The sequence below is a fragment of the Patagioenas fasciata genome, chromosome 23 (assembly GCF_037038585.1).
Source record: "Patagioenas fasciata isolate bPatFas1 chromosome 23, bPatFas1.hap1, whole genome shotgun sequence".
Lineage (NCBI taxonomy): Eukaryota > Metazoa > Chordata > Aves > Columbiformes > Columbidae > Patagioenas > Patagioenas fasciata.
This window is the reverse complement of record NC_092542.1, coordinates 4499241-4527236: the sequence shown is the minus strand read 5'-3', so window position 1 is coordinate 4527236 and position 27996 is coordinate 4499241. Positions and strand designations below refer to the sequence as shown.

The 27996-nt window shown below is 42.5% G+C and overlaps 3 protein-coding genes across 9 annotated transcripts in view; 1 reads left to right on the top strand and 2 right to left on the bottom strand.

Moving 5' to 3' along the window:
* Nucleotides 1-5283, bottom strand: part of PRDM2 (PR/SET domain 2) — a 48517-nt gene extending 43234 nt beyond the window's left edge. For both annotated transcript variants that reach the window (XM_065854963.2, XM_065854964.2), the window contains exon 1: nucleotides 5187-5283. The gene's annotated coding sequence lies outside the window, so the exon portion shown is untranslated. The remainder of the gene's footprint in view (nucleotides 1-5186) is intronic.
* Nucleotides 5284-5360: 77 nt separating this feature from the next.
* LRRC38 (leucine rich repeat containing 38) overlaps nucleotides 5361-27996 on the top strand; it is a 45643-nt gene continuing 23007 nt past the window's right edge. For all 6 annotated transcript variants that reach the window (XM_071798242.1, XM_071798243.1, XM_071798241.1 and 3 more), the window contains exon 1: nucleotides 5361-5514. The gene's annotated coding sequence lies outside the window, so the exon portion shown is untranslated. The remainder of the gene's footprint in view (nucleotides 5515-27996) is intronic.
* PDPN (podoplanin) lies at nucleotides 15522-27077 on the bottom strand. Its single transcript, XM_065855154.2, has 5 exons — nucleotides 26720-27077; nucleotides 17944-18029; nucleotides 16802-16934; nucleotides 16021-16056; nucleotides 15522-15637 (listed from the first exon to the last, which is right to left on the bottom strand). Exons 1-5 carry the CDS (start codon nucleotides 26787-26789, stop codon nucleotides 15522-15524), a joined length of 441 nt encoding a protein of 146 aa, XP_065711226.2. The 5' UTR covers nucleotides 26790-27077.

The following is a 27996-nucleotide window of genomic DNA, read 5'->3' as shown; positions in this document are numbered from 1 at the left end:
TTTATAGATCATGGAAGGAAGGGCTGGCCACTTGGGGAGAAGATCTGTTGTCAGAGGGTGCAGAGAGGTTCTCCTGCCCCTCTACTCTGCCCTGGGGAGATCACACCTGGAATATTGTGTCCAGTTGTGGCCCCTCAGTTCCAGAAGGACAGGGAACTGCTGCAGAGAGTCCAGCGCAGGGCAACAAAGATGCTGAAGGGAGTGGAGCATCTCCCGTGTGAGGAAAGGCTGAGGGAGCTGGGGCTCTGGAGCTGGACAAGAGGAGACTGAGGGGGGACTCATTCATGTTTACAGATATCTAAAGGGGCGGTGTCAGGAGGATGGAGCCAGGCTCTTCGCGGTGACAACCAGTGACAGGACAAGGGGCAATGGGTGCAAACTGGAACACAAAAGGTTCCACTTAAATTTGAGAAGAAACTTCTTCATGGTGAGGGTGGCAGAGCCTGGCCCAGGCTGCCCAGGGAGGTTGTGGAGTCTCCTTCTCTGCAGCCATTCAAACCCGCCTGGACACCTTCCTGTGGAACCTCAGCTGGGTGTTCCTGCTCCATGGGGGGATTGCACTGGATGAGCTTTCCAGGTCCCTTCAGCCCCTGACACTCTGGGATTCTGTGACAGTTTTGTTATTTTAGCTCAAATGTGTAAGAACAACCTCAAGACAGATCTCTGCCATTAATCTTTCTCCCAGTTTTAAATGATGAAGCAATAGAAATGTGCTCAAGCAGAACTGTTTTATTCTTAAAAACAAGTTAGCTTGTTCAGGATTTAATACTTTTAAGAACTTTAGGAGTCAGATCTCTTTAGAATTTAATATCAAAGGATTATAATAGACCTTAAGTGGTCTTCAAATCAACAAAACGCATGTATTTGAGTCTCCACTCTCCCATATTAGAAACAGGAAACTCTTCTTTAAAACATCTGAAGAAAAGCATTCCTTCTGGAAGGTACTGTTACAACTTTACCTTATTTCAGTACATCTGCCAAATACAAATGGACTCCTAGGAATGATAAGTCCCAAGCATTTGATTTTTCTACAATTCTCTGTGACGCTGACAGAGAACACAGTCAACACCAAGAAACCACCGAGCAAGCAGGGAAAGCTCCACAGGTTTCATTACCAGTTACAGCCACTCCTGAGGGTGTTAAATCTTGTTCACAACAATACTATCCCTTTGTGTCTTAAGTTTCTCGTGCCTTAGCACACAGTTGTTCCTCACCCATCTTCTGCACACCCTTTACTTCCCTTAACCTTCATATCTTGACTCATTTTCCCTCCTGACAAACACGATTTCTACTTCAGACATTTTCACGCAAATGCTTCAGGCAAATGGTTTCTGAAATCCGACCCCCAGACTGCCTGTCGTCTGCTCAAAGTCGCCTTAGCACATGTCAATGCTGATTAAAGTAAAAGCAAAAGCTGGAGTCGGTCTGAACTTCAGTACTTGAGATGAGGCCTGAATAACAGAGAAAAAGCCAGTGCTCTTATTCATTGTTCACGGGGACAATACCCACACAATGTCAATTTATAAATGAAATGTTTCGGATAGCAAGAGAGGCATCAAAACATTTCCTAGTGTTTAAAACTACTTATTTTTAGTTACAAGTGTCCTGCCTTTCTATATTGGCTACAAAACAAAAAACGATTGCTCACAGAAAGACGGTAAAAGCCAGAACCTTTTATTGACATGATTTCAGAGCCTGATGAGCTGCGATGGCCACAGCGCACAAGTTTAAGTGGTTCTTGCCTCTAGCTGCCTGTTTCTACCTTTTCTCCTCATTTAGTGCAGCATTCGTAGGCTACGCTAAACAGTCTATCTTCTGATTTTATAAGCCATATTTATCATTTCTGTATGTGGGGGGTTCCTAAAAAAAAATCACAGAATCAAAAAGCACTGTGAAAGACAATGTGGCTTCCAATTCAGAGAAAAGAAAAACCAGGCATAAGAGTATGAGTCCTATTTTGGAAGCCGAAAATGGGCCGTGCATTACATCACCGCTCCGGTAAAGACATGTTCGTTACAACCAGGAACAAAACGGGAAAGTCTCAGCAGTTTGCTTTCCAAATGACCGGGGATCAGGCTGGGATACTGCGGGGCTTCAGAAATCATCGTCTTCTTTGGTTTAGTGTTCTGTTGCTGCACGTGATTTCTTTTTTAATCAGGAAATTTTTAAATTCAACACTGAAACGCTCAAATCCAAAAATGTTCAATGTATCAGGTGAAACAAAGCTTGCAAAAAAAATAAGTTCTTGTTAACTCTAAAAGATTAAAATATGCATTTTATAGAAACAAGAAGCACTAAGGGCACTGAACTGCAAAAACATTTTGAGTTATTCAAGACTGCCAGAATAAGAAGAGAGAAAAAATAGACAAACAATGATTTTCTGAGCACTGAAATGTATTACCCATTGTCCATTAAGAAAAAGGGCTTTGCTAGTGCCACGTAGCCAAATAAACTGTTGTACCTCAGAAAGGTTTATTCAGATAACCATGCCAAGAAAAAAGTCACACAAAAATAAACCCCAAGTTCATTAATTCAACAGCCGCTAGTCAAGAGAAGCAACAGAAAACCCCACATCTCTAACAAACAGCAAATTCACAGAAACACCATTCCAATCTCCAGACATAAGGTCACCTTTTAGTTCTACTTGCATAGACAGCAAATTCAAATGAAAATTTCCTGATTTACTACTACATGAAGAAGTCTTTCTGTAATTTCTTTCTACAACACAGGACTCGGTCTCCCGGTTCTGCCTCCAGGAAGGTTTTACACAGAGGCAGAGAAGAAATATTTTCCAGCTGAGAATACAACCAGAGAAAAAACATATTGATAAAAAATGATTTTATTGGAGAGAAGGCATTAACATCAGGATCACACCTGCCCTTTCACACGCTAACAAATTCAACAGCAAATACACTGCAGTGCTTTACCAAGGTCTGTCAATGCAGATATTCAACACACAAGTTTATGAACGCCAGCTCTTTATAAATCTCTGATAAAAAACCATACAAGCAGTAGCTCCAAACTCCTCCAGTAAGCAATGACTCGTGATGACCAAGGTACTGTGCTATTGCTATAAGCCATTGACTAATATATATATATATATATTTTTGTTGTTGTTGCTGAGATCCTCATTCAAAGGTATTGCAGCCACACTGCAAACAAATTATCAACTGCCTACCAATGATCCAGAAATACATCACCACACTGGTCATCTCTAAGTGTCTCTGAACTTCAGTCACCCAGTCAGCAACAATATTCAGATCTCCTTTTTATATCTCTTTTTTATATACAGTTACTTGTTTACCCCTAAGGATCAAGGCTTCCATGTAAAACACTCAAAGGGGGACAACACTGCACTGCAGGAAGGGCTTCAAGAAGCATTTTAGTTTTTATAGAAAAATAGTAGATCACTTTGACTTCATGCTTTACTTCCATTCCATTTCCAAGTAAATTTTCATGTAGAAAAATAAGGAAGGATTATACAAATGTACATAAGTACTGTAGCATCCTTCCCTCATCTTCTATGCCATTCTGAAAGATTCTTTAGATCCCCAAACCTACACTGCACAGCCAGCAATTCAGGAATCTCCAAACACCACACTCATCACAGCATTTCTATCTAAGATATATTATCCAAAGTGATTATTTGCCTTCTATTTAACATAACTAGGGTTTCACTGTAAGTGAAAATTGGTCTCATTTATATGGTCTATGCCATGGGCAGACAGGTTGTTAAGACACTTCTGCCCCAGCAAATCCTGGGAGCTATATGCTTGAAAACCAACACAGTTCTCGCTGCCTACTCTACAAGTCCAATAGCTCTTTCATTTCTTAATAGTCATGCCCCATCTATCAATGACCCAGTTCTCTATTTGAATAGAGCCAGTGCTATCACTGATTCACCATCACACGTTTCAACAGCCAGCAGAGCTGGAGGCTTCTCTTTCTATACCAAGGGACACATACCTTGAGAACTTAATTCCTAACATGCATGTAATTTTTATTAAAATGAGGCAAATATCAAGACACAACAGCGTAATTACAGATCACACTGCTATATACACCCAGTTCTCCTCATCTATTTAATATGTGTAAATCAACTGAAAAAGATTTTGCACTCAAATAACACACCCAAAGTCAAGATCACAGGCTGGGCACAGCAGCCCGGAGTGGCACCACCAATGCACGTTGTTTTCAAGAGCTGTGCAGTGTTGATTACTCAAACAGAACATCAGAGAAATATTTCTTTTGCCACCAAATGATCAGACAGATCAGCCACATCACCTTCCCTTCCGTTTTCAACAGTTGAAAACAATTTAAAGTTTTCTTTACTGTTTCGAAGTGGAAATTTTGCAGCTTCATATGAATTTGAAACCACTGGAAACTGTACTGAAGCCCTGAGCTACCTGCTCACGAGTCAGTTATCAGCAACGCTCCACACGCTGCTCCGGCTTCAAATATAAAATGTACCTGAAGATTCTACTCTTGATCTGTCCTGAACACCTTACATGCAGATTTTCAATCTCACCCCAGAAATTCTTCCCCCCTGGTACCACCATCACAAAGAAACCTCTGATTTATTTGAAATGTCCCAGGCAGCACATTTCCAGTGAAGAAACCAATTCTGAAATTCATCTCTCCAGCCCCCTCCCAGCCGGCTCAGCAGCCGCCTGATGGGCAGCGAGCTTTAAGGCGTCTGAATCGCCAAAACTTTTGAAGACTGTGTATTATGAGCTGTGTGGAATGCAACAGTTGTCTCACAGCATCAGGTAGGCAGTGGTTACAGACACAGCCAATACCCCCGAAGCAGCCTTTTCAAGAGAAAAACCTGAAAATGCAGCCGGGGGATGGAGCATCTTCCTCCAGACGGCTGTGCCGCCACCCTCCTTCCCGGACCCCGCTCTCCTCAGGGTACAAGCCCCACACTCGCTCCTCGCACCTGCAGCCGCTTCCCGCCCGCCCACCGTGCGGCCACGGCTGCCCCCTCCCTCCGGGCCCCACCGGGCGGCTCCACGCCCCCGAAGGAGGCTCCTCGGCGGGCCGGGCCGCCGCCATGGTCCCCTCCTCCCGCGCCGGGCCCCCTCCCAGCCGCGCCCCCCGGCCCCGGCGCCGCTGGCTCTGCCCACCGCCCCCACGCCCCGTCCCGCCCTCCGGCATCTCTCCGGGCTCCGCCGCCTCCCTCTCACCTGCGCCGCTGCCTGCGGCCCGGGCTCGGAGCGGCGCGGAACGGCCTCAGCTCCGGCACCGTCCGGGCGCCATTTTGTCTCCAGCCTCGGAAGTGACGTTGGGGGGAGGCCAGCGGGCCGGTCCCCCCGCCGCGGGACCCCCCTCGGAGCGGGGCCGCCCCCCGCCCGCCGCCCCCCGGCCCCCCGCAGCCGCCTGCACCCCCAGTGCTTCCCCGAGAGCGCCTCGGCTCGTCCCACCTGCCGCAGCCGGGCTCCGCACCGCCGGGCTCCGCACCGCCGCCTCCAGCCACCACCCTCATCCCAGACAATGAGCTGTGGAGAAGAGCAGGTTCTCTTTCCCTATTTCTGACTGTTTTGGGTTTTTTTGATCTGTTCTTCTTCTTTTCGTAGTAACGCAGCTCCGCAAGGGAGGTGGTTTTCTCGCCTCTGACTGAAAAATAATTTAAAAAAAAAAAAAAAAATCAGTGTCTGAGGATAAATAATTTGAGTAAGTGGAGGTGATGCACAGGGAGACCCTCAGAGCCCTGGGAGACGCGGGCGGTTCCCCTGACAGGCCGAGACCCATTTCTGCTGCACAAATAATGTGCTGAGCCCTGGAAATCAAGTTTTTCTCACTGTAATTCATAAACAAGTACCTGAGAGGAAAAAAAAAAAAAACAAATCATGGTTATCTCCCAGGAGATGTGCCTATTTGTGTTGCAGGGCATAACTGTGTCTCCCTTTAATATGAAGAGCAAAATAATTGTACGTCTTACCTGAGTTTTCTATTCATCCTGCTGTCAAAGAGATGTAATCCTCTTGGGCTAGGACTGTTTTTTGCATGGAAGTGCCAAGAATCTTCCATTTTTCCAGAGGAAAATCCCCCTGACTTAAACCCACAGGAGGTGGGAGTCATTAAAGGTCTGAAGTTCAGAAAGTGTTTTACATTTCTTTGATTATTTTGTTTTCACATCCATTGTGCGTGTACATCAAGTAGTAACAATACAACTGTGGATAAGCCTCAACACACAAGGTGCTCATGTAGTACCAGGATGGAGGAGTCTCATTCCGTGACACTGGAAGGTTTCCTTTACAAGCAGCCAAGCAAATCTACCTACTCTTGTCAAACTGAAGCTTTTTAAGACAATCCACCATATTCCCCACAGACATAGCTACAAAGGTAACCTCCCAAACACAGGGAAAAGGTGCACTCTAAAGGCAGAGAACTTGAACAGCTCTGTGGCAATATTTCACCTAACAGCAGGCTGAAAAACAACAGGAGACAGTGATCTTCCCACCTGGGATACACAGGATGCATTTGTACTTTAAAACATTGCTTAGGTGTACCCAAGCCATGTTAGAAACCTCTATGTTTAGTAGTAACAAATCCCCTATAAATGTTTCAACTGCTTTAGCTTATTATGGCAAATTAATTGAATTCTAGTTTAGCTATATTAATATTTACATTTATAAGTAAGCTAGACTAATTACACCTGTGTAAGTTTGAGGTTAAGAAAAACCGAGGCTCCCATTATACCAGTAACAGAAAACAAAAAAATACATACTGTATCAGCTAGGGTACAAACCTTTCTACCTCCAAGGTTGTTAAGTATAAGGTTTTCCAAAAGTATCACAAATAATACAAATTATAACTTTCTTCTAAATAAATTAACCTATGAGCTTCTTGAAGTTTTTTCTTCTGTTCTGGAGGGATTGTTATCGAGATTGTAAACCAGACAGGGCAAGTATCAACAAGCTAACTCACAAACTTACAGTACTACCTACAAAACTGATATTGTAACACTTCCTCTGAGCTTATTAATTTTATCTTGCTTTATAACTTTATTTCTACAGTATCAATGTTTACTCATTCTCTTAAGGCTGCAAAGAGTAAATGCTTTTGCTCAAATCTCAACATTACTTCTCTGCTCCTTCCTGGTCAAGGCTGTTGCGGCTTCAGAGGCTTCATTTGAAGACTCAGCCTGCTACTGCTTGGCTTCCATGTGCGTGTACCAAGTGACCTTTCAGCAATTCCCATATGACTGACTTTAGCGTAAAGGGGATCTGATGGGGCAGGGTAATGGTGGCAAGTTAGTGAAATCGATTCACTACCTCTTGATCACAAGCTGTGGAACTCAAGACTTTATTTTCTCCATTTTACAGAAGAAGTAGTCCATCTAAGACTGAATAAACATGCTTCACTTGAATACTGCCCTCTCCAGAACTTGACAGCTGCTGAGGTCTTAAATCCATCAAATAAGTTATATAGGACTTACTACCCATTACCTGAGTCCTACTCCTACTAACTGGCTAAAACGCATCGGTGTCGATTACACCAGCAGTGGCAGAGGGATGAAGATAAGGTTCATTTAAGTCTAGATAATTTTAAATTGGATGGTATCCATTGTAAACTGGTTTGGTGTTGCCTCTGTAAACTGAATCAAGCACTACAGGACTGGGTCCAGAAAATGGATGACTATGAGTTTCTTAGCTGAATTAATCATTTATATATTTTTTTTTGTGTTTAATAATGTTTATGTTGAGAGAAGATATCGGCAATACTCTGTGGAAGGGAATGCATGGTAAGAACAGTGTTTAACCCTCGGCTACCTACTACTTGAGTAGTGACAAGCTGGCTCTGAGGATGAAAGAGCACTGAGGGTGGAGAAAGCATCTGGGTGTTATGTGTACTCCTGCATCTTCCAACTCCTAGCGACTGGATCAGTCAAAAACACTTGAGGTGCAGCATAGATGGTGTAGGCATATGCTGTAGAACTGATAAGTAACTTTGATTGAAAGTACTTAAAAAATACAGTTAGGCTTGGTGGCCAGGAGGCAATTTATAATGATCTGAGGCTTTTTTATTATGAACATATTCATTTTTCTTGTAAAAATGCCTTCACTAATTCTTACCACTAGCTGGTGCTAGGATACAGTTTACTGGGTGTGCAGTCGTGGTGCATCTGCATTATTAGCCTGCAGTGAGGAGCCTTTCACTTTAGTATTCCGCTTGTGTGTTTCTTTATACATTGCTTCTTGTCAGGTGTATCAAATCTTTAGTTACTTGTGGTTCTTGCTCATTTTTCAGTGTGAAACGGAAGCGTGCTTTACATTTGCAGGTACTTTCCACTCAGTCAACCAAGCATGCTTATTGTGGAAGTAAGCTAATTATTAATCATGACAAAATGAGTGAGAAAAGTCCATTAGGAAAATGGTTTTCAAGGAGTAACTTCATAATCAAGAGTTGAACATTTCTGAAGTTCAGCACTTCTAGGTTTAAATGAACAGATTCCAGGGTTTGCCTCCCTTTGAGTTGTGGTTAATAGCAATGCATGTTTTCATAATCTCTTGAATATTTGGTCTCTTACAAAGAGACACATCTTAGTGCCAGCAGTAGTTTCCTCAGGCCAAGTCCCACTCTGGATCACAGAGGTAACTTTCTGCAGCAACTTAAACCAAGTAAATTCTTCCACTACTTTACTGATAAAGTAAAGGCTGCCTGTTAAAAACATAAGCTGTATTTTATTATACAACTCACCTTTAATGGCTGGATTTTGGGTCAAAATCTCTTGTGCCACGGATTTCTACAGCTATGTCTAAGTTGTGAGAAGTGGACTTTTCTTAATTCTCTTTGTATAAGCAGTTTGTGTGGGTGTAGGCAGGAAAGCACTGACGGTTCTGCAAATGGTTGTCTCTTATTTCTCAGCAAATTGCACCAGTGTTAAGTGCACGGGAGAGGACATGCCTTCAAGAAGGAAGTTAGCATGTGTGTGCTATGCTCAGTTTATTCAACTGTTTATTCAACCCCTGTGTTTTTTTGCAAAATGGTAGATAGGAAATGAGGAAGAGCTGATATTCCCTTCTCTTTTCCCCTGGGTACACCTGCTGAACCTGCTAATTCCTTCCCTGTTTCCTGCGTAGCATGAATCAAAAATATCATGAGGTAAAATATTCACAGAACTCTAGAGGAATGTGCTATTTGAGGGTAATGTGGTTGATAAAAGCAGGAAATTGAGTTGCTTCCCAGCTCAAATGAGACACACAATACTAATTTCCTAAGACAAACGTCGGTACAATTGCCTTGTTAGAAAATGTTCAGTCATTCCAGAGTAGTTGAAAGTAATTACGACCGATCTTCCGATAGGAAAGAGAGCAATGTTAGAGGGATAGTGATGCAATGCAGCAAAAATTCCAATAAAACCTGTGTAAAAATAGAAGATTCTTCTGGTTTTGGAGGGGATAAATGGTAGAATGATACTGTCCTATGCTTCAGAGAACCCCCCTCTCTTCTTTCTTCTATGCAAAACAGGAAGCTACTGATGTTTTAAGAAAATGCGTTTCTCTGTACTACGTAAGCCCTTTAACTATTCTTTTTTTCTACAATAAGGCTGACATCTGGTAACAGCGTACAGGCAATACTGACCAGCAGCTGAGTTCCGTCATTGACATGAAGTGGATGAACCTCAGTCGTTGTTAAAACTCTTCTTCCTTCCCTCTGTAATACTGCAAGAGCAGCCCAGGATGAATTAGGTGGTTCCTTATCTTTGTGCTGTGACATCTCAGAAAACACTTTAGAACTTTGAATCTATGAGAGCTTGAAGGGTAGACCAGGAAAAGATCAGATTGATCAGATGGATCAGGATTGATCAGGATTGATCAGGAAAGACAGGCCAGCCAGGTGTGGTGGTGCAGTTGCTCTTTATGTGAGAGACCAACTCCAATGTATTGAGTGTTGTCCAGACACAGATGAGGGGCGAGTTGAGAGTCTATGGGTGAAAGTTAAGGGGCAGGCTGGCAAGGGTGATACTGTTGTGGGCGTCTATTATAGGCCACCAGATCAGTGTGAGGAAGTTGATGAGACCTCTACAGACAGCTCAGAGCAGCCTCCCAATCACAGGCCCTGGTTGTGGTGGGGGATTTGAACTTCCCTGCTGTTTGTTGGAAGGACTACTCGGCCGGCAGCCACAGTCTAGGAGGTTCCTCCAGTGCCTTGGTGAGAACTTTCTGATGCAAAGGGTGGAGGAGCCGTCTAGAAGAGGTGCACTGCTGGACCTCATCCTCACTAACAAGGAGGGACTGCTCTGGCAGGGGGATTGGACAACTTGCCCAACTCCTTTCTGCAAAAGGAACACAACCTTGAAAATGCGTGGAGTGTGCAGTACTCCTTGCCTGGTAAGGCACGTGCCAGTTTAACATTTACCAGAGTCTGAAAATGTGACTTCTCCAGCCTGGAATAGCCTAACAAGCTACATGATTGAATGGGGATCTTTGTGTTGCAGTTCAAGTGTTCGTTGCAGAGCAGGGGGAGCTGTGGGTTTGGTTCGATGCCTAAATCCACAGGGCCTGGACAAAGACACATGGCTAGTGTGGTGCTGGGTTTATTTATACATAAAATGCCTCTGCGCTGCAGCTGTGAAAAATGTACAAAGCACTAATTCAAACTTCTCATTATGGCACCTAGTGTCAAGTTGCATACCCACTGTTACCTTCTGTGTCTGTCAGTGGTCGTCTAACAAAACTAGATGCTGAGAATGATTAATACTTTAGGTTAAAAAAACTGTCTGGGAAAGGATGTGTATGGTTAATCTGATACTTTGTCTAGTTAAACAGATGAGTATAAATAAGTATAACAATGTCTTCAGGTATGGTGTAGGCCAGTTATGACTTAAGCTTTAAATTGCAGTGGTACTGTAGTATCTACACTACAGAACTTCAGATGGCGGAGGAGAAACTATTTTTAGATGGAGTGTTTTTTCATCGAAACCAATTGGAGCTGAGGGTTCCTGGTAGATTCAACAAGTTGCTCTTTTCCTCGCATCCTTAGTTGCCACCTTATATTAAAGAATATTGAGGATCATGTCATCATAAAACATAATGGAGCATCTCTTCATTTGAACTAATGTGAAGCTGTGGTAGGACTGATGTTTAAAGGCGGTAGGGTTGGTGGCTTTTCTCTTACCTGCGGTCACAATCCTCGGCAGGTCACTTAATCTGTGTATCATACTCTCCTGAACTGCAGGTCGCGCTTGCCATCCTCATGTGAATGATACAGCAGTGCTTTTTGAGTTTGAGCACTTTACAGACAGTGTTAATGTGCAAGTCCCATTTTTTAATTAAATAATGTATGGTTAAGATACTTGCAATAGCATACTGCAGCTTCTCTTAAAATAATGAGTAATTACATTTTAAAGCATTTGCTGCATGTTTTAATTGGTATTTAACTATAAATGAACACTTTTTAAGTTTGTAGGACTAACCTGATCTCCATAATTCTCTGGTTCATATTTAATTATTGCTAGTATAATTGAATTAATTCTTCAGGTATTTTCTGCTTTTCTAGTGAAAACATACTTTGGTTGAACTCCTGTAAGAATTGCTGTACTGATGCTTAGAAGTATTATAAATATTGATGCATCAAGTCATTGCTTTCATAGTATACCACTGCTCTATATCCTCCTCACAGACACAAATACAAGGGGACAACTATGTTTATGATATTTTTTTAGTGGCATCTGGCATTCTCACGGGAAGTCTGGTGCCTGCTTGTCTGTTGGGGAGAGCCACATTCATGACTCAAAGCCAAGCTGCAAAAGGGAACATTACTGTTACTAACTCTAAAGGAATGAATGTGATCAGGAGTAAGGATTTTAAGTCAAAAGCGAGTGTTGATATATTGAATGTTGTTCCCGGTGAATAAAAATGAAACCTGGCCAGCTGTTGAAAGTGTGGCGCGGTTGTTTCCTGATGTGTTCTCATGCATAGGAAGCCTCTTGACCTTGGGCCTTGATTCTGCAAATGTGTATACCGATCATGCATTTCAGCTTACAGAAGTATTTGCCCTAGGACAATGTGCTGTTTGACTTCTTGCAAAGCAGAAAAGATCCCATCTTCCACATAAATTGTACCAAAAAACATGTAGCTTGTGTTCAACCTACCTTTGAAGCCCTGAACCAGTAAAGGGGAGCTACATAATACAAGTCAGTGGAAGCTCAGCCACAGAACGCTGCGGCAGTTTGCATATGGAATGTAGACCTCTGCACAGATTTATAGTCTATACTTCTAGAATGTTTGTATCATGATGGTACGAGAGGGCATTAAGAATTCTTCAGTAGCATATAACACATAACAAATATGGCAAAGCTTTTCATGAAGTGATTGTTTCTTGAGGTTCATTTGAAGCTGAATGAAATGTTCTATGCTTGAGATTTCTTGCAGCAAGGCGATATGAATCATCAGAATATTAAATGTATCAGTGTAGCAGCAGTTGCTGTTTCTTCCTGTTGGCAGAATAATGGAGATCTTCTGATTCTTCAGAGCCCTTGGGTTCTTTAGCCATATACAAGTATCTCCAGATGACGATCAGAAGGAAATTAATGCCTTCACATTTTTGCAGGTTTGAATTTAGTGTAGCACGATATTTAATACTGAGTCCCCAGTGCTGGAAGCCCACAGATAATGCTTCAGTGGAGCATGGGCCATTTGGAAAGGGGTTGATTTCACTTAACATTAATAAAAGTTTCCTTAAACTAGAGGGCAGAACATAAAGGCACAGTTCAGACCAGAAAATCTAGATAGTTGGTATATGAAGTTAAAATGGCTCTTAGTGAGAGATTATGGAGTAGGAGCAAAGCACAGTTTACTTGAGTAGAATGCAGGCTGCTCAGTTCCGTACATGATCCAGGGAAACTCAGAACTTCCCAAAAAGATTGTCTGCTCTAGTGTTCTGCATTTTTCAAACGAGGTCTCGTTACTTCTGGTTTAAGGCATAAGAATGATTTTCCCATTTTATGGCATTTGCAAGTTAGCAGCAACTAAGCTGCTACAGAAGAAACTGGTGACATCTGTGCTGTTCTCTCCAATGGCTTAATAATTAATAACTCCATATGGCGTCTGTTTGGTCAGACATTGAGTGCACCTTATGGGGTAGTTTCCAGTACAGACAAGAAATTGTGAAGTCTAGAGTAACAGAACGTACTATTCTTTTACGTTGCCACAGTAAGAAAAAGCTGTCGTTTTGCTGCTTTCCTATGAACTTATAAACATTTTTAGTTAATTCGTACAAGTCACACAAGCAAATAGAACAGCCATGCATGGAACTTGGTCACAATTCTCTTTCTAAAACCAGTGGGACGTGTGGACTCTTGGAAACTAAATATGTGAAGTACTCTGGCTCCCTAGAAGTACTGCAGCCTGCAAGGACAGGGGCAAAGGATGCCAGTGTGAAAAGTCAAACTCTTCCTAGCCAAGACAGTTGTCTTCAACTGAACTGAGTCACGGGAGCTGGAAAGTGTATTAAGGTGTGTGTGAATTGTATTGCAGGGACGGGACCTCATCTGCTCATCTGTAAGAGACTGTAAACTTGACAGATAACTGATATACCAGAACTTTCAGAAATGAAGGTTTACTCTAACTGCACTGATAAGACAAATAATAAAACAATTTAGGAAAACTGGTGGAAGTTTATAACATTTCGTAGGTGTTTTTTAAAGAAAATAAAGAACAATTATTGAAAATAAGACAACTTACATTATCATTTTTATTTCCAAAGCTTGGATTGATATGGTAGTTCATGGCACATGAAAGAAACGGAAAAGCAAATATATTTAAGTTGTTCTGCTTAGCAAATATTGACCATATAGATTACCATGATTTTCACACCAAACATTTCAGTGCCTCAAAGTTTAAAGAACAGAATGTGTTGCAACCACTTGATGTACAAAGCCTTTGCTCTGAACTCTGTGCACTCGGGTCCTGCTGCACTAAATATGCCACAGAAAAGCTGTAGACTCCCAAGGTGCGTTGTACCTCATTAACACACCCTGATCTAGTGTTGCACGTGTTAGCAAACAAGCCAACTATCCAGTTAGTTAGCAAATCAGACCGTTGGAAAGAAAAAAACAGTATAAACTAGTTCAGAAGCCTCTACATGTCAGCTCTGAAGCGTGCTGAGTAACTGCTTAAAGTGACCCATCAAAACTGGGTATTTTCCAAGCACCCTTTAATTCAGGATGTGTATTTCAATCCCTGTGTGTCTGCAACAAGACAGGAAATTCCTGGTGCAACAGTCAGATGAGCAAGCGTTTAGCTGGTAGGTCAGTTCCAGCTGGGCCTACCATATTTTGCCACGTAAGTATCAAGAGCAGACAATCTGTATCAATAGCGGAAAGATTTTAGCTTCCAGTATCTAATATTTTCTAAATTTGTAAATAACTGTTTCTCTCTGAAGCCAATCCTCCTTTTTGATACATCGTTTAGTAGCGAAACATGCCACAAGCACTTCAGCCAAAAACTTGAAAGATTCTGGATATGTGTTTTTAAATAAATGCATTAAAAAAATGGAATATGAAATAATCTTTGGTAGCGTTTAAAAATCAAGCTAACACATATTACCTGCAAATCACTTTTCAGATGTAAATCTCATTGCTGCTGGGTTTTTTTTCTTATTGCATAATCTTTTTTGTTCCTCTAGTAAATTCCTGGTTGGTAAAAATCCTGTGAAATGTTCCATGCTCTGTAGTCTGGGGCAGGGGAGGAGTCCTTAGAGTTGTGTGGGATCCCCATAGACCTGGAATTCTTTCACCAGATTTTCCATGGATCATCTCCTCACAGCAATACAGGAGTAGTCTTTGGTTCTTATGAAATAAGAAGCACTTGTGTTTTCTGGTGTAGAATGGCATGGTTGCTTGTTTCAACTATTTTCAGGGCCTGTAAAACAAAAACCACAGAGGTTTAATTGTTGTTCGTAGTTACACGTGTGTTATATGATCTTTTTTTTCTCCCTTGTCTTTCCTGTTACCACTTTATTTCTCTTCCCAGTTCACATTTTGCTTTCCCCATCCCTATTACTGGAATTACAACTTGTTTCCTGCCACTGACTAATGCTGGGTGAACAGTTTTTGTTAAATGGAACGTGGTTTTCTTACTACTTCGGAGTTTATAAAGCACTTTAGATTTGCATGGCACCAGTTAATCTTATTGGTACCAAAAGAGCTTCCACAGATGTCCAGAGTGGTAAGACCAAGATCGCTTGTCAGTGTTCATACATTGTCCAGCGCTTCCAGAAGTTGGTCCTGTAGTCATTCATAGTGAATTTTACCTCTGTGCAGTAAAGTAATCCAAACCCCATGCACCTGATGGGTATAACAGCATGCATGCAGTATCTGACATTGTTCTGGAGTGTGTGAGGGGGTTTAGATCACCTACAAGGCATTGGCAGCTCTTGCTGAAACAATAGGTGCTGTATAACAAGAAAATAAGTTATTTTGTCAAAATAGAAGCATTAGACATCTCCAGAATGATTCCTGTGACCTTGCTCAGAGGATGATGCTTGTTTGAAAAGACTGATTAGCAATTTACTTACGAGTACCTGCCTGACATCTTCCTTACAACAGCAATTATTATTCCTGCAAGGATTCCAACTGCAACTATGATTCCAATGATTATTCCAACCAGTGCAATTGTTTCCAGGCCACCTGAGAGAGGAAATTGGGAATGTTGGCATGTTTCTCATGGACACCATTGACAAGAGGCTACTGATAGAACTGACACTTGTTCTGCTGCATCCCAACCCTTGGGGAAAATTTCCTTCTATCTTGTAAACTCTGAAGCAGGTTTGGCATATCCAGCAGGGTCATTTGTCACTTGCAAATGTGCCCTTGGGCTGGAGGGCTCTGTACAGATGTGGCCATGGAGACAGCAATCAGGTGAACTAGAGGAGGCAGATCAGGGAGTAGATCATGTCTTCTCCCAAAACTTTTATTTAAGAGTGACATGGGCAGGGCTAGTGGCTTCTAGAAGGTGTTGCCTGGCAGTTAACTTCTCCCTTGTCTTTATAAGCAGTTCTTTTGTTTAATACCTTTTTCGGTTTTCTCTGCTTCCCCACTCCGTCCACCTGTGAAGCCAGAAAGAGAATAATTACTTAATCACTCAGCTTTGTGCAGAGTTTTACATCTCAATTTATAGTGCTATATCCAAGGAAAACTTCCAGCAACTATATCACCATGTCTTGAGGGCTGTCTAATAGGTTGTTCTTTGATAGGACAATTGAACAATTGAAAACCTTGAGAGAATGAGAGCAAAGAGCACTTTGAAGTAATAGAAATTAAAACCTAAGGGACTGAATGTGAATTAATATGTACCAGTGAAAATAGAATGTGGTCATGTTAGCATCAATAAGAATATACCTGGTATAAAATAATTCTAATTAAGATGGAGATCAGATTTTAATTGCCTGAGACTGATTCATGCTGATACAATTTTGCTTTGCTCTCAGTGTATGTGCAGAATATCAGCCTTTTGCACTGATCTGCTGCTCACTGACTGTTGTATAAATGTGGGTGCAATTCGCTTTGTATGTGTGTGACAGTAATTTGTGTCTCTCCAGGAAAGTTAAGGCGGAGAATTCGGCAAAAATCAAGAGGGCAGCCAGGTTATAACAGTTGTGTTTCCTGCATTCGAGGATCTTTGAGTTGGTAAAAATAAATTCTGAAGAGCTGTTTGATTTCCATACTAATCATCTGAAAAGAAAGTGATGGCTTCAGAGAGTTATAGCCTACCTTGGGGTAGAACTGAGAGTGCACTGGTTTAGTAGATGGCAGTAGAACTTTGATATAATAAAATAGAAAAGACTTTTTTACCGTCAACAGTTTCTGTGTTAGTTTCGTAACCCGTGGAATGCTCACTGTCTTCACTTGTGGCAAACGCACTTTCTGTGGTCATCAGTTCTCCAAACTCCAAGAGATTTGTTGCGTGGTGCAGTCTTGTGGGCAACTGCAGGAATTGGGAGGAAGAAGGAAAATAAAAGCTCAGTACACTCAGGCTGTGTGTATGAAACAAGTATTTAAATTTCTCAGCCTGTCAGGTGCCCTATGGATGCTTGTTTAGCTATTACCTCTTGTCTTTGACTTGTGTAAAGTGCCAAAAAAAAAAGGTGATTTGTCTTTGCTGCTAGAGGCTTTATAAATCAGGTGAGGTCTACGCTGGACTACAAAAGGGGTAGGAGAGGACTGCATGCCTGCCTTTTTTCCTGGACTTGTTTTTTGTAACTTTAGTTTCTGTTTGGTTTCAGCTGATCAGAGGCAGCTCGGTGGGTCCCGATTAAGCAAAATCTTTGAGGTACAGAGAAGCCTTTTTTTGTTTTGTTTTTTTTTTTTTACTTTCAATCGGGCACTTTCATTCTCAAGAGACCCGGAAGCTCCCAGGGAAGTCGTGCTTGACCAACCTCATTGACTTTTATGAGGACATAAAGAGGTGGATGGATGATGGCAGAGCGGTGGACGTGATCTACCTTGACTTGAGTGAGGCATTTGACACAGTCTGCACAGCATCCTCACAGCTGAACTGAGGGAGTGCGGTCTGGGTGAGCGGGTAGTGAGGTGGACTGGGAACTGGCTGAAGGGAAGAAGCCAGAGAGTCGTGGTCAATGGGCAGAGTCCAGTTGAGGCCTGGATCCAGTGCAGTGCCTCAGGGGTCAGTACTGGGGCCGGTATTATTCAATATATTCATCAATGATTTGGACAAGGGAATAGAGTGACTGTCAGCAAGTTTGCTGGTGACACCAAGCGGGGAGGAGTGGCTGACACTGGAAGCTGTGCTGCCATCCAGAGACCTGGACAGGCTGGAGAGTTGGGCGCGGAAAAATGTAATGAAATATAACAAGGGCAAGTGTAGAGTCTTGAATCTGGGTAGGAACAACCCCAGGTTACAGTATAAGATGGGGAATGACAGTACCAGGAATATGAAATCTAAATAAGGGAGCCTCATTTAGAATTATACTCACCAGGGTTGATAATTCTTCAAATTCTGTGTCATTTCTGTCTCTGAAATCAATTTTTGCACTTTCTTCTCCTTCTAGAACTGAGCTTGCTGAATAGAATTTTAGAAAACAAGTTAGCGTTTTCCTTAATACTCACGTATTCTGGCTACTTAGACATCTCAATTTTGTTACACATAAGATCGGTGTAATGCTAAGTCTCCCTGCCCCTGTGCACTTTCAGCTCAGTGCCAGCTGCAACCTTTTATTTTTAGAACTATCGTTAATGTACATGGGTGTAGCTGTAGTTCACAAAATATTCTTTGTTCCCAAAACTCATTTTTGAACCAAACCAACAATTTTTCACCCACCTCTAGCAATGTAAGACTCTGAGCTTTGTCCCATCACCAAGAGACTAAACACTGATCTAAACTTAGATTTCTAATTCCATGTTTACTCGAGTAAATAGAATTTTATGGTTTTATACATTTATAAGGCTGAATACAGATACACTTTCTATTTAAGAGCTAAAAGGGTGTGTTCTAGTACTTTAGGCAGTTGAAGATGAAGAAAGTATATTCATGTTATGCCAACATGAGACCTAATATAGTGGCTAATTAAGCCACCCAGTCTCCCCAAAATTGCCCTTTTTTCTTCTCCTTGAAGCAGCCTTGAAAACGTTGTGTATTAACACCAAGCAGCTTATTCAAAGAAACTGCCTATATTCTTGGCATGGCAGTAGCTTTCAGCCCTGATAGTCAGGGCACGAAAAGAAACGAAGGTGTAGAGAATTAGTGAAATGTCATGAAAAAACATGAAATAATTCTTCTTTGTATGATTAAGTTATTGCAGATTCTTGGCAACAAGTGACGTGTAGAGAAGCTATTTCGGTGCTGCGTTTGACCTCAGTGCACGGTGATTGACAAAAGGAGGTGGCCCAGATTAATCCTGCCTAATTTTAGGTGCTTTATAAAGGTGCCTAAATAAGGTGTGTGCCTACCCTTATCTTCTAGAGCCTGCAGGGAAAGATAAATACTGCCAGAAGGTGCTTTGGGTCATCCTTGGAAGTGCTGACTTTTCTGAACTGTAAAGGGAAACCACAATAATACGGTTTCCCTCTTAACTTGCTAAAGCTCACAGGTACAACTGATTTCTGTCAATGCGGAGATTTTGTCCCAGCCCTGTCCAATCTGCATAATGCTGTGGTCATGCTGGGCTCCTGTATTTGCTGGAGAATAGTCCCTGGACTATATTTCCAGGTTTATTTTCCTGGACAGACAAGGGAAGTGCTCTGGGTGGTAGTTAAGTGGCCACTACTGAGCTATTACCGAAAGAAAGACCAGGAGGTAATTTGTTACCAGTGTATTGCATTTGCAGGAAGGAATATTTGATACTAGACAAGTTGTTGTCAGACAAAGCCATGATAGAGGGGGGGAAAAAGGATATTTAAATGAAATTGAGGGAAATACTGGGCATGAAACATTTTTCCCAGTACCACGCAAACGTAGTGCTGGCATCAGAGAGATGTAAATGGGACGTAAGGGTGTGTGTGCTTTACTCATTTGTTTCACTTGATGTGGGCCAACCGTAGCAAGAGCTATAGGGTTAAGTAGTGCTTCTGCATGTGTTCTTAATATTATCTTGGAGGAGGCTGTAAATCAAAGCAGTGCCTGCAGTGCTGGGATTCTCTAGCCCCGTGGCCTCTTCTGTGCGCAGCTTTACGTTGCTGCGGATGGGAATTCATCCCTGCGTCTCTTTCTGCCACAGTTCCAGCTGGGTGCGTTTCAGTTCAAAGTCCCCAGCTGCTCTCAGGCTGCGACTTCTCACACCAGCAGAAAATCTGATGTCTTTAAAAGTTTAATAGTGCTTTGAAAACAGCCCATGGTTAAGCATCCCATGACCCACTTGGGGAGGATGAGCTCACTGCTCATTGTTATGCATGGAGTGACAGTTTACTAGAAAAACCTCTTAGGGCTGCTTTCAAAGCACAGTGGTTGTGTTGGAAAGGAGAATGAGCTGTAAAACTGTTGTTCATTACCATTCCTTTCAGATATCTCCAAAACCAACAAAGATACGTTTGAAGATGAAGAATGTTGTAGGATCTTGTTTCTTTCCCAGCAGTCAGAATAAACGCAGACACCAGTGGGCGAAGGCGGTTGTAACCCTGTGTTTTAGCTTAGTCCTTGAAATAGGAAGCCCTCAAAATCAGATGAGCTTCCATCTCCATATAAGAGACCAGTAGGTAAAAATGCTGAACTTTAAAGGATTCCCTGAATCAAGAACTGAAATAATCTTTGTTGCTCATTGCACTCCTTCAGCTTTAGATATTTATAACAGCTTAAAAAATTAACTAGCGGGTTAACTGTCAAACCAAAGCTTTGATCTTAACATACAAGCTTCTTTTTGTCTGTATCTTATTGATATCATATTTTATCTTACTGAGTTGTGCTAGATAGATGCTTTGTGGAATGCTCTCTAGAAAAGCAAGAGAAAGAATTTAGTGGGATGGGTCACTTGGGAGATATCACCCTTCTGTTTCAGATATAACTGGGCTAGCTATCTGGAGTTGGCTGATGTAGTTCAGGATCTGCTTCCTGAACTGTCACAGCCCCGGTGGTGGTGTTTGAAGAACTGTGCATGCCTGAGTGTGTAAGCCATCCTGTTTTGGCCATATTTTCCTCAATATTCACGTCCTGATACAGGAATTCCCTTTCTGAGGAAACATTCTTCACCCCACACCTTAATTTGATTGTGAGCAAAGTGAGTCTTAGTCAGTATCTCATTATTGGAACCTTGTTCAGTGGTAGTTCGGTGGCGACTTTTATTCATGGTGTTGGAAGTTTTAACAAAAACGTATAATTTGATAAGTTATCTGCCTTTTGAATACATAATGTCTCAGCAGCAGCTCTGTAGTTTTCAAATACCATTTTGTCTGTTATTTGGTTTCATCCTAAGCTTGAACATATTCCACAGTCAGATCCAAAACCTACCTCATCAGCTTATTTTTCTCTGAAAGTAGTTTTCCGTTATTTTTCTGTAATTGCTTAAGCATGTTCGGATATTTTTTAAAAGCATATAGTTGTCTCTTTTTTGCGTGTGAAATCGTTCAACACTGCCAAATCCAGGCTACAACATTTTTTGGACTTTGAGGTTTTGAGGAATATAATATAGTGGATTCTGGGGTTTACCTTCTGGATTTTGAGCCTTTGGACAGTTAACATTTTCAGACCTCAGAAGGCAAGGAAGTTTCTTAATGAGAACTGAAATTCTCATTTGTACCTGTGGCTCCTGCAAAATTCGTTACATGTGCAGCATCCTGAGCCTGTTTGGGGCCATGATATTGGCATTATTTCTTTTTCTGTTAATCCTTTCTGGAAGTTGGTGTTGTATATCACGCCATGATAACAAAATGCCCTGGCATATGTTTAAGTGTCCAGACTTGTTCAAGAGAAAGTATGTGCTGTCTGCCTTAAAGCTGAAGTGCCTAATGCAGTTTTCCGATACAAAACCTCCCAGTTTTGCTTAAGATAATAAAGGAAACTGCATGAGAAAACACCACGAACTTGGGAAAGGATCCGCCAGTTGAAAAATGGTCAGGACGTGCAAAGAAAGATTTAGCTCAGCCTTATTTGGAGGATGGCCGACTGTGTTCAGGTATTCCATGTCACTCACGATGACAACGTTTTGCTGAATTGTCAGAAACGTTTCCTTTGGTCACCACACCCCGCTCCAGATGGTTTCTATTGCTGCGCTGGCTTAGCCAAAGGAACAAAGCTGGAGTTTAAACCTTCAGTGCCAAGTGGCAAAGAGCCACTCAGCTGCTTCTGAAGCAAATCACGTGGCTTCTGAATGTTACGAAATTCTATGTTGCCCATATGTAGAATACGCACAGAAAAGCAAACCAAAATACAACTGGGCAGATAGAGGGAAAAATAACTGTGCTTCTAGTGCTTGCTGTGTGCATATGAGCTACAACCAAAGTTGTGAAATAAACCACAAGACTGTGAACTGGCTGAAGGGAAGAAGCCAGAGAGTCGTGGTCAATGGGGCAGAGTCCAGTTGAGGCCTGGATCCAGTGCAGTGCCTCAGGGGTCAGTGCTGGGCCGGTATTATTCAATATATTCATCAATGATTTGGATGAGGGAATAGAGTGACTGTCAGCAAGTTTGCTGGTGACACCAAGCGGGGAGGAGTGGCTGACACTGGAAGCTGTGCTGCCATCCAGAGACCTGGACAGGCTGGAGAGTTGGGTGGGGAAAAATGTAATGAAACAGAACAAGGGCAAGTGTAGAGTCTTGAATCTGGGTAGGAACAACCCCAGGTTCCAGTCTAAGTTGGGGAATGAGCTATTAGAGAGCAGTGTAGGGGAAAGGGACCTGGGGGTCCTGGTGGACAGCAGGGTGACCATGAGCCAGCACTGGGCCCTTGTGGCCAGGAAGGCCAATGGTACCTGGGGTGGGTTAGAAGGGGGTGGTCAGTAGGTCAGAGAGGTTCTCCTGCCCCTCTGCTCTGCCCTGGGGAGACCACACCTGGAATATTGTGTCCAGTTGTGGCCCCTCAGTTCCAGAAGGACAGGGAACTGCTGCAGAGAGTCCAGCGCAGGGCAACAAAGATGCTGAAGGGAGTGGAGCATCTCCCGTGTGAGGAAAGGCTGAGGGAGCTGGGGCTCTGGAGCTGGAGAAGAGGAGACTGAGGGGTGACCTCATTCGTGTTTACAGATATCTAAAGGGTGAGTGTCAGGAGGATGGAGCCAGGCTCTTCTCGGTGACAACCAATGATAGGACACTAACTGGAATCTGGTTAGGCTTTTACTTTTTTCACACAAAGATTTTTCGTTAGCTGCTTTATATTACCACACAGCAAGATCCATTCAAATATGTTTGGTCTGACTTTCGTACTGACTAATAACACACTAGCTAATACTTGGATGAATTTCTTAGTCATAAAACCATTTTAGTATGCATTTGGAATTAAGTGTGTCCCCTTTACAGATTGAGCAGTAGCTCATATGCTACTGAAGCCCTCCTAAGACAGTCCGTGCTTGCCTGAGGGGTGTACACAGCAGAATTGTGCCCTGACAGGACTATTCTGGTGCAATTTATGCTGGATGTTGTGGTGTTTGTAATCATCAAGTACAAAGATGAAAAAAACATGAGGAAGCCATAAAGCAACAGGGGAATACAGACAGCATCACAGTTTCTATTTCGTTTGAGAGTCCTTGGCCAGACTTCTGAGACAGTGAGTAAATTTGTGTCTCTTCTCATTTGTTTCTCTTTATAACATCCGAACATACATATACTCACAATCCTACAACTTTTTCTGAAGTGCTGTGCAGGAAGTTGTGCACCACGTAGCTCTGTGAGCTTTGCTGCAGCGTTGTTTCAAACCGAGGGTACGGTAGGTGCAACGCAAACTGGCAGAGGCCCTTTCAGAGCCTGCCTGTCCGCAGCGTGGAGCTGGGATGCGCTGAATAGCAGGACCTGGCAGCGTTTGAGTTCCATCCTCTGGTCCCTGACCACATCCAGACAAAAAGCAAACAAACCAACAAAACAAACGTGCAACTGAGACGGACCATATGCTGGAGCTGGGTAAACAGCAGTCATTCCTGTGGTACGCGTGGATGTATGGCTCGCCTCAGATGACACAGGGAGCGAACACTGCACGCTTCTGTCCAAGCCCAACAGCCTGCGTGCTGTGGGTTCTCCTTCCTTCGCTGTTTTTTATTATCTATTAAAATGCTCTTTTATCTCTTTAGGTTCTGAGCTGCTTATTTTTGCAGATGATTTAAAAGTACTGGATCTGGGGTAAATGCGTGGGTTCAGTGGAAACCATTGAATTGCAGGAGCTGAGAATCAGGCCTTTCCGTTTAGTTTTCACTGTGCAGCTCAAGTTAATGAAAGGTCTACTTGTGAGGTTTTAAATATTATTTCCTTTTAAAGCAAAGTTACACAGATTCAAAACCTAATTTTTTGAGATACAGATGGACAAACCTCTCTGCTTTCCCAATGAAGAGGAGAAAGCAATTTTTATCTGTTCTGCTGGGCTTTTATGAAGACATTGCAAAGTACAGACACACTAATTTGCACACCTGCTGAGATCCAGTAAGATGGTTTTTTTGATAATTAAGTTTTGGTTATTGGCCATACAGAGCTACAATTGTATCATGATAATGTGGTTTACAAGAGGCCAATATTGGGGACACACATACAAGCACATTCATTGTTTGTGATGCAGCCTCATAGAGGGTGAAAGGTTTTGTCACGCTTATTTGTTAGAAAACGGGCTCCATTTTGGAGTCACATATGACCATTCATTTTAGTTGTTCAGTTTATTTACTAGCAGCAGTTACAGAATGTGATTTCCAGAAGAGTTTAGAGTCACCTAACTTCATTGTTCAGTTTTGCCACTGAACTGCTAACACAGTTTGGGTAAATCAAGATACGTTTGAAAAAATCCTTTCTTGTGATTTTGTCGATTCTGGTTTTTATGATTTTGAAAAACATATGATTTTTTTTAGTCTTTTATGGTTCACTGTAAACTTCAATTTCCATTCTTACCATATAGACACTTCTCATGTGAATTATCCTGTCCATGAGCTTACTTGTAGTCTGAAACAAATGTAAATTCAGATGACCTAGAATAAACCTGTTCAATTTTGAGACTTGCATAAGGAGGTATAATCTAGTATTTGCCTCTAGGTAAGATCAGACATGGAGAGTTGATACAGCTCAAGTGCCGTGTGGTAACTTGTTTAACGATCATGTTAACTTCTGTTCATGTTATGTGACAGCCCATAATCTCCTTTGCAATGATACTCGCACCTTGGGAAGGGTTTCAAATTAGGAAATGTGTTGCCTCTCTAAAGCACTCATTTCAATGCTTGTGCTTTTAATTGTTTTATTAATTATTGGTTGTCACCGAGAAGAGCCTGGCTCCATCCTCCTGACACTCCCCCTTTGTATATCTGTAAACATTAATGAGGTCACTCCTCAGTCTCCTCTTCTCCAGCTCCAGAGCCCCAGCTCCCTCAGCCTTTCCTCGTACGGGAGATGCTGAGGGGCCACAACTGGACACAATATTCCAGGTGTGGTCTCCCCAGGGCAGAGCAGAGGGGCAGGAGAACCTCTCTGACCTACTGACCACCCCCTTCTAACCCACCCCAGGTACCATTGGCCTTCCCGACCACAAGGGCCCAGTGCTGGCTCATGCTCACCCTGCTGTTCCCAGGATCCCCAGGTCCCTTTCCCCTACACTGCTCTCTAATAGGTCATTCCCCAACTTAGACTGCAACCTGGGGTTGTTCCTGCCCAGATTCAAGACTCTACACTTGCCCTTGTTATATTTCATTAAATTTTTCCCCACCCAACTCTCCAGCCTGTCCAGGTCTCTGATGGCAGCACAGCTTCCAGTGTCAGCCACTCCTCCCCGCTTGGTGTCATCAGCAAACTTGTGACAACCACTCTATTCCCTCGTCCAAATCATTGATGAATATATTGAATAATACCGGCCCAGCACTGATCCCTGAGGCACTGCACTGGATCCAGGCCTCAACTGGACTCTGCCCCATTGACCACGACTCTCTGGCTTCTTCCCTTTAGCCAGTTCGCAGTCCACCTCACTACCCGGAAGCTCACATATGAAGAGTTAAGTAAATTAATAAGCTAACTCTCTTCCACATCAGTGTAGTATTTTATGCTTTTACAGCTTTCTTATACCTTGCTTTATGTAACCCAATTAAAGGAGCTTTTGTCCTTTCTTTTGGAAACCATGTTGCTCACCTTAGGACCCAATAGTCCCAATAGTCCTGTTAAGAGCAGCACAAACCTGGGAAATTGTTTCAGTTAGAGCCCCAAACCCAAGTCAGACAAGTAGATTTATGCTTTGACAGACTAGTGGGTTGAGTTTCAAGTTATTCTTTTCAGAGCACTGGCACTTGGAACACGTTCTGTACAACAGGAGCTGTATTTCCCTGCGGTGGGCATACTTTGCACACACATCATCCGTCAGGCACGTCGCCTGTGGCTGGTTCATTCATAATGAGTCAAACGCTACGCAGAAAAAACGAATTTGAATGTGGCGTTCCTGGAATCAAGTACTGATTGGGGTAATTCTGATTTACTGTTAAAAAATCAGACCCTTCTCCTTTACCTTTAAAAAGACTTAAACATGTTTTACCGAAAATTATAACTTGCATTTTTCATATAAAATTCAAAAGAAACAGTTTGCCAAGGTAACTTTTTCTGAGTAGACACAAAACCACTTTTCAACTCTCTTAGGTAATAATTTTTCCTGGTTTAGTTTCCCTCACTTGAATGTATTAATTATGGCTAAGTTAGTATTAGCAAAACCCTGTGTAAGGCTCCGATTCTAAGCTGTTGCGATGCCTCCAAGTACAGAAGCCAAACTCTTGAATGGAAAGATTTATAAGTTACTTTCGCAGGGAGTTTCACCACCTAAATGGCAGCTACAGCAAAATTACTGCTTGCAGTCCCCTTTGCTTATATTACAGGGAAAGCGAAGACATTTCCAAGGGCTGTTGATGAAATCCCTTCCCAGGCTGCTCCCACCGTTCTCCTTCCCTTACACAGACAGAGAAAATCCTTTTCTATCAGACCAGAACTCAGGCCATTTGAAAACTTTGTGTTTCCTTCCTGATTACAACCATCGCAGATGCCCAGTAATAGCATCAGAACTCAAAAGAAAGTTTAATAAACAGGACAGAGCAACTATATTGCCTATAAGTACATAAACCGTTAAACTACAGGAAAACATGGAAATAATTTTAGCCAAAGTTTCTTCTTACCTTCTTCAGCAAGTGCTACGAAAGGCACACTCCCTAGAACGAAGATGAAGAGTTGAAGTTTAATAAACATCTTTGATCAGCTTGGGGAATAGCTTTCCAATCCTCAGAGCAGATGGATTCCAATTCTGATGAATTTTTTGAGAGGCAGGGAAGAATTGAGATCACAAAAAGAAATCACTGCAAAAAAATGCTTCGGTATTCCAAATATTCCTTTTAACTGCTGTAGTCTAAAGGGAGAAGGTTTTCCCAGATGATAACTACACAACTAGAGAAAAATGAGTGGAGTCGGCATTATTTTCTTTAGCCAAGGGGTGGGAGCGTGCCTAAGGTGGTCCTCAAAGAAGAGCCAGGCCCGCCCTCCGCCTCTGTTTGGTCAGTACTGGAATGATGATCTCACCCCAGGTTTAAAGTTACAGGAGCTGTTGTGGCTTTCAGAAGACTTTTATTTAGCAAAGGGGGAAAGGGTATTTAAGCAGAACGAGGTATTCAGTGAGCTCCTTCTGCAAACCGTCCTTAAAAATATTTAAGGAACAACACTAAGGACATTTTACCTGTTATTTCCAGCGGTGAACTGATGTTTGTTTCATTTCAAAGTGAGCCCCCATGTTTATCTGAGCAAGTGTGGTACTGAATGTGCACTTAGGGATTCTGAAATAATTTTAGGACAGGTTATTTAATTGTGCAGTAAATACTGTCTGAATTTTTCTGCGTGTCCACGTCTCTCAGCTTGTGTCCTCAAGTGACATCCCAGCTGTGCTCTAGCATTTATCTCTGCCCACAGCCTTGCTGGCCTCTGCGTGCTAATATCACCCTACAGAGATGGAGGATTTTTCCCTTTCATACATAACTTAGTAGTCCAGCTGTGTAATGGTCTGTCCCAGACTAGTTACTTCTTTCTTGTGCATGTTTCTGTGCGTCATCATCATGGGATGGATGCAAGGCAGCTCTGCGTGTTTTTAATCACAGTGGTTGAAGAGAGGAGATGGAAAGGGTCTCGAGTACAAGCAGCCCTTATATTTTCGTTTCATAACCTGTCCTTTTTATCTGATGGTTGCAGTCATTTGCTCAGCCTTGTGATGAGAGGGTTAAGCTGGCTCTAGGTCAGTAAGAGCCAAGAATGAGATGTAGCTGGGGGAGTAGAAGGATAGTGACTGTATCCTGCAAAGTGTTCTGCCTCAGTGGTACAAGTGTGGGACGGCGTGTTTTCCTCTGAATCAGCCAGTGTTGCAATATGAACCCAGGAGCACTGAAGTCAATGCAAAACTCCCCATTGTCAT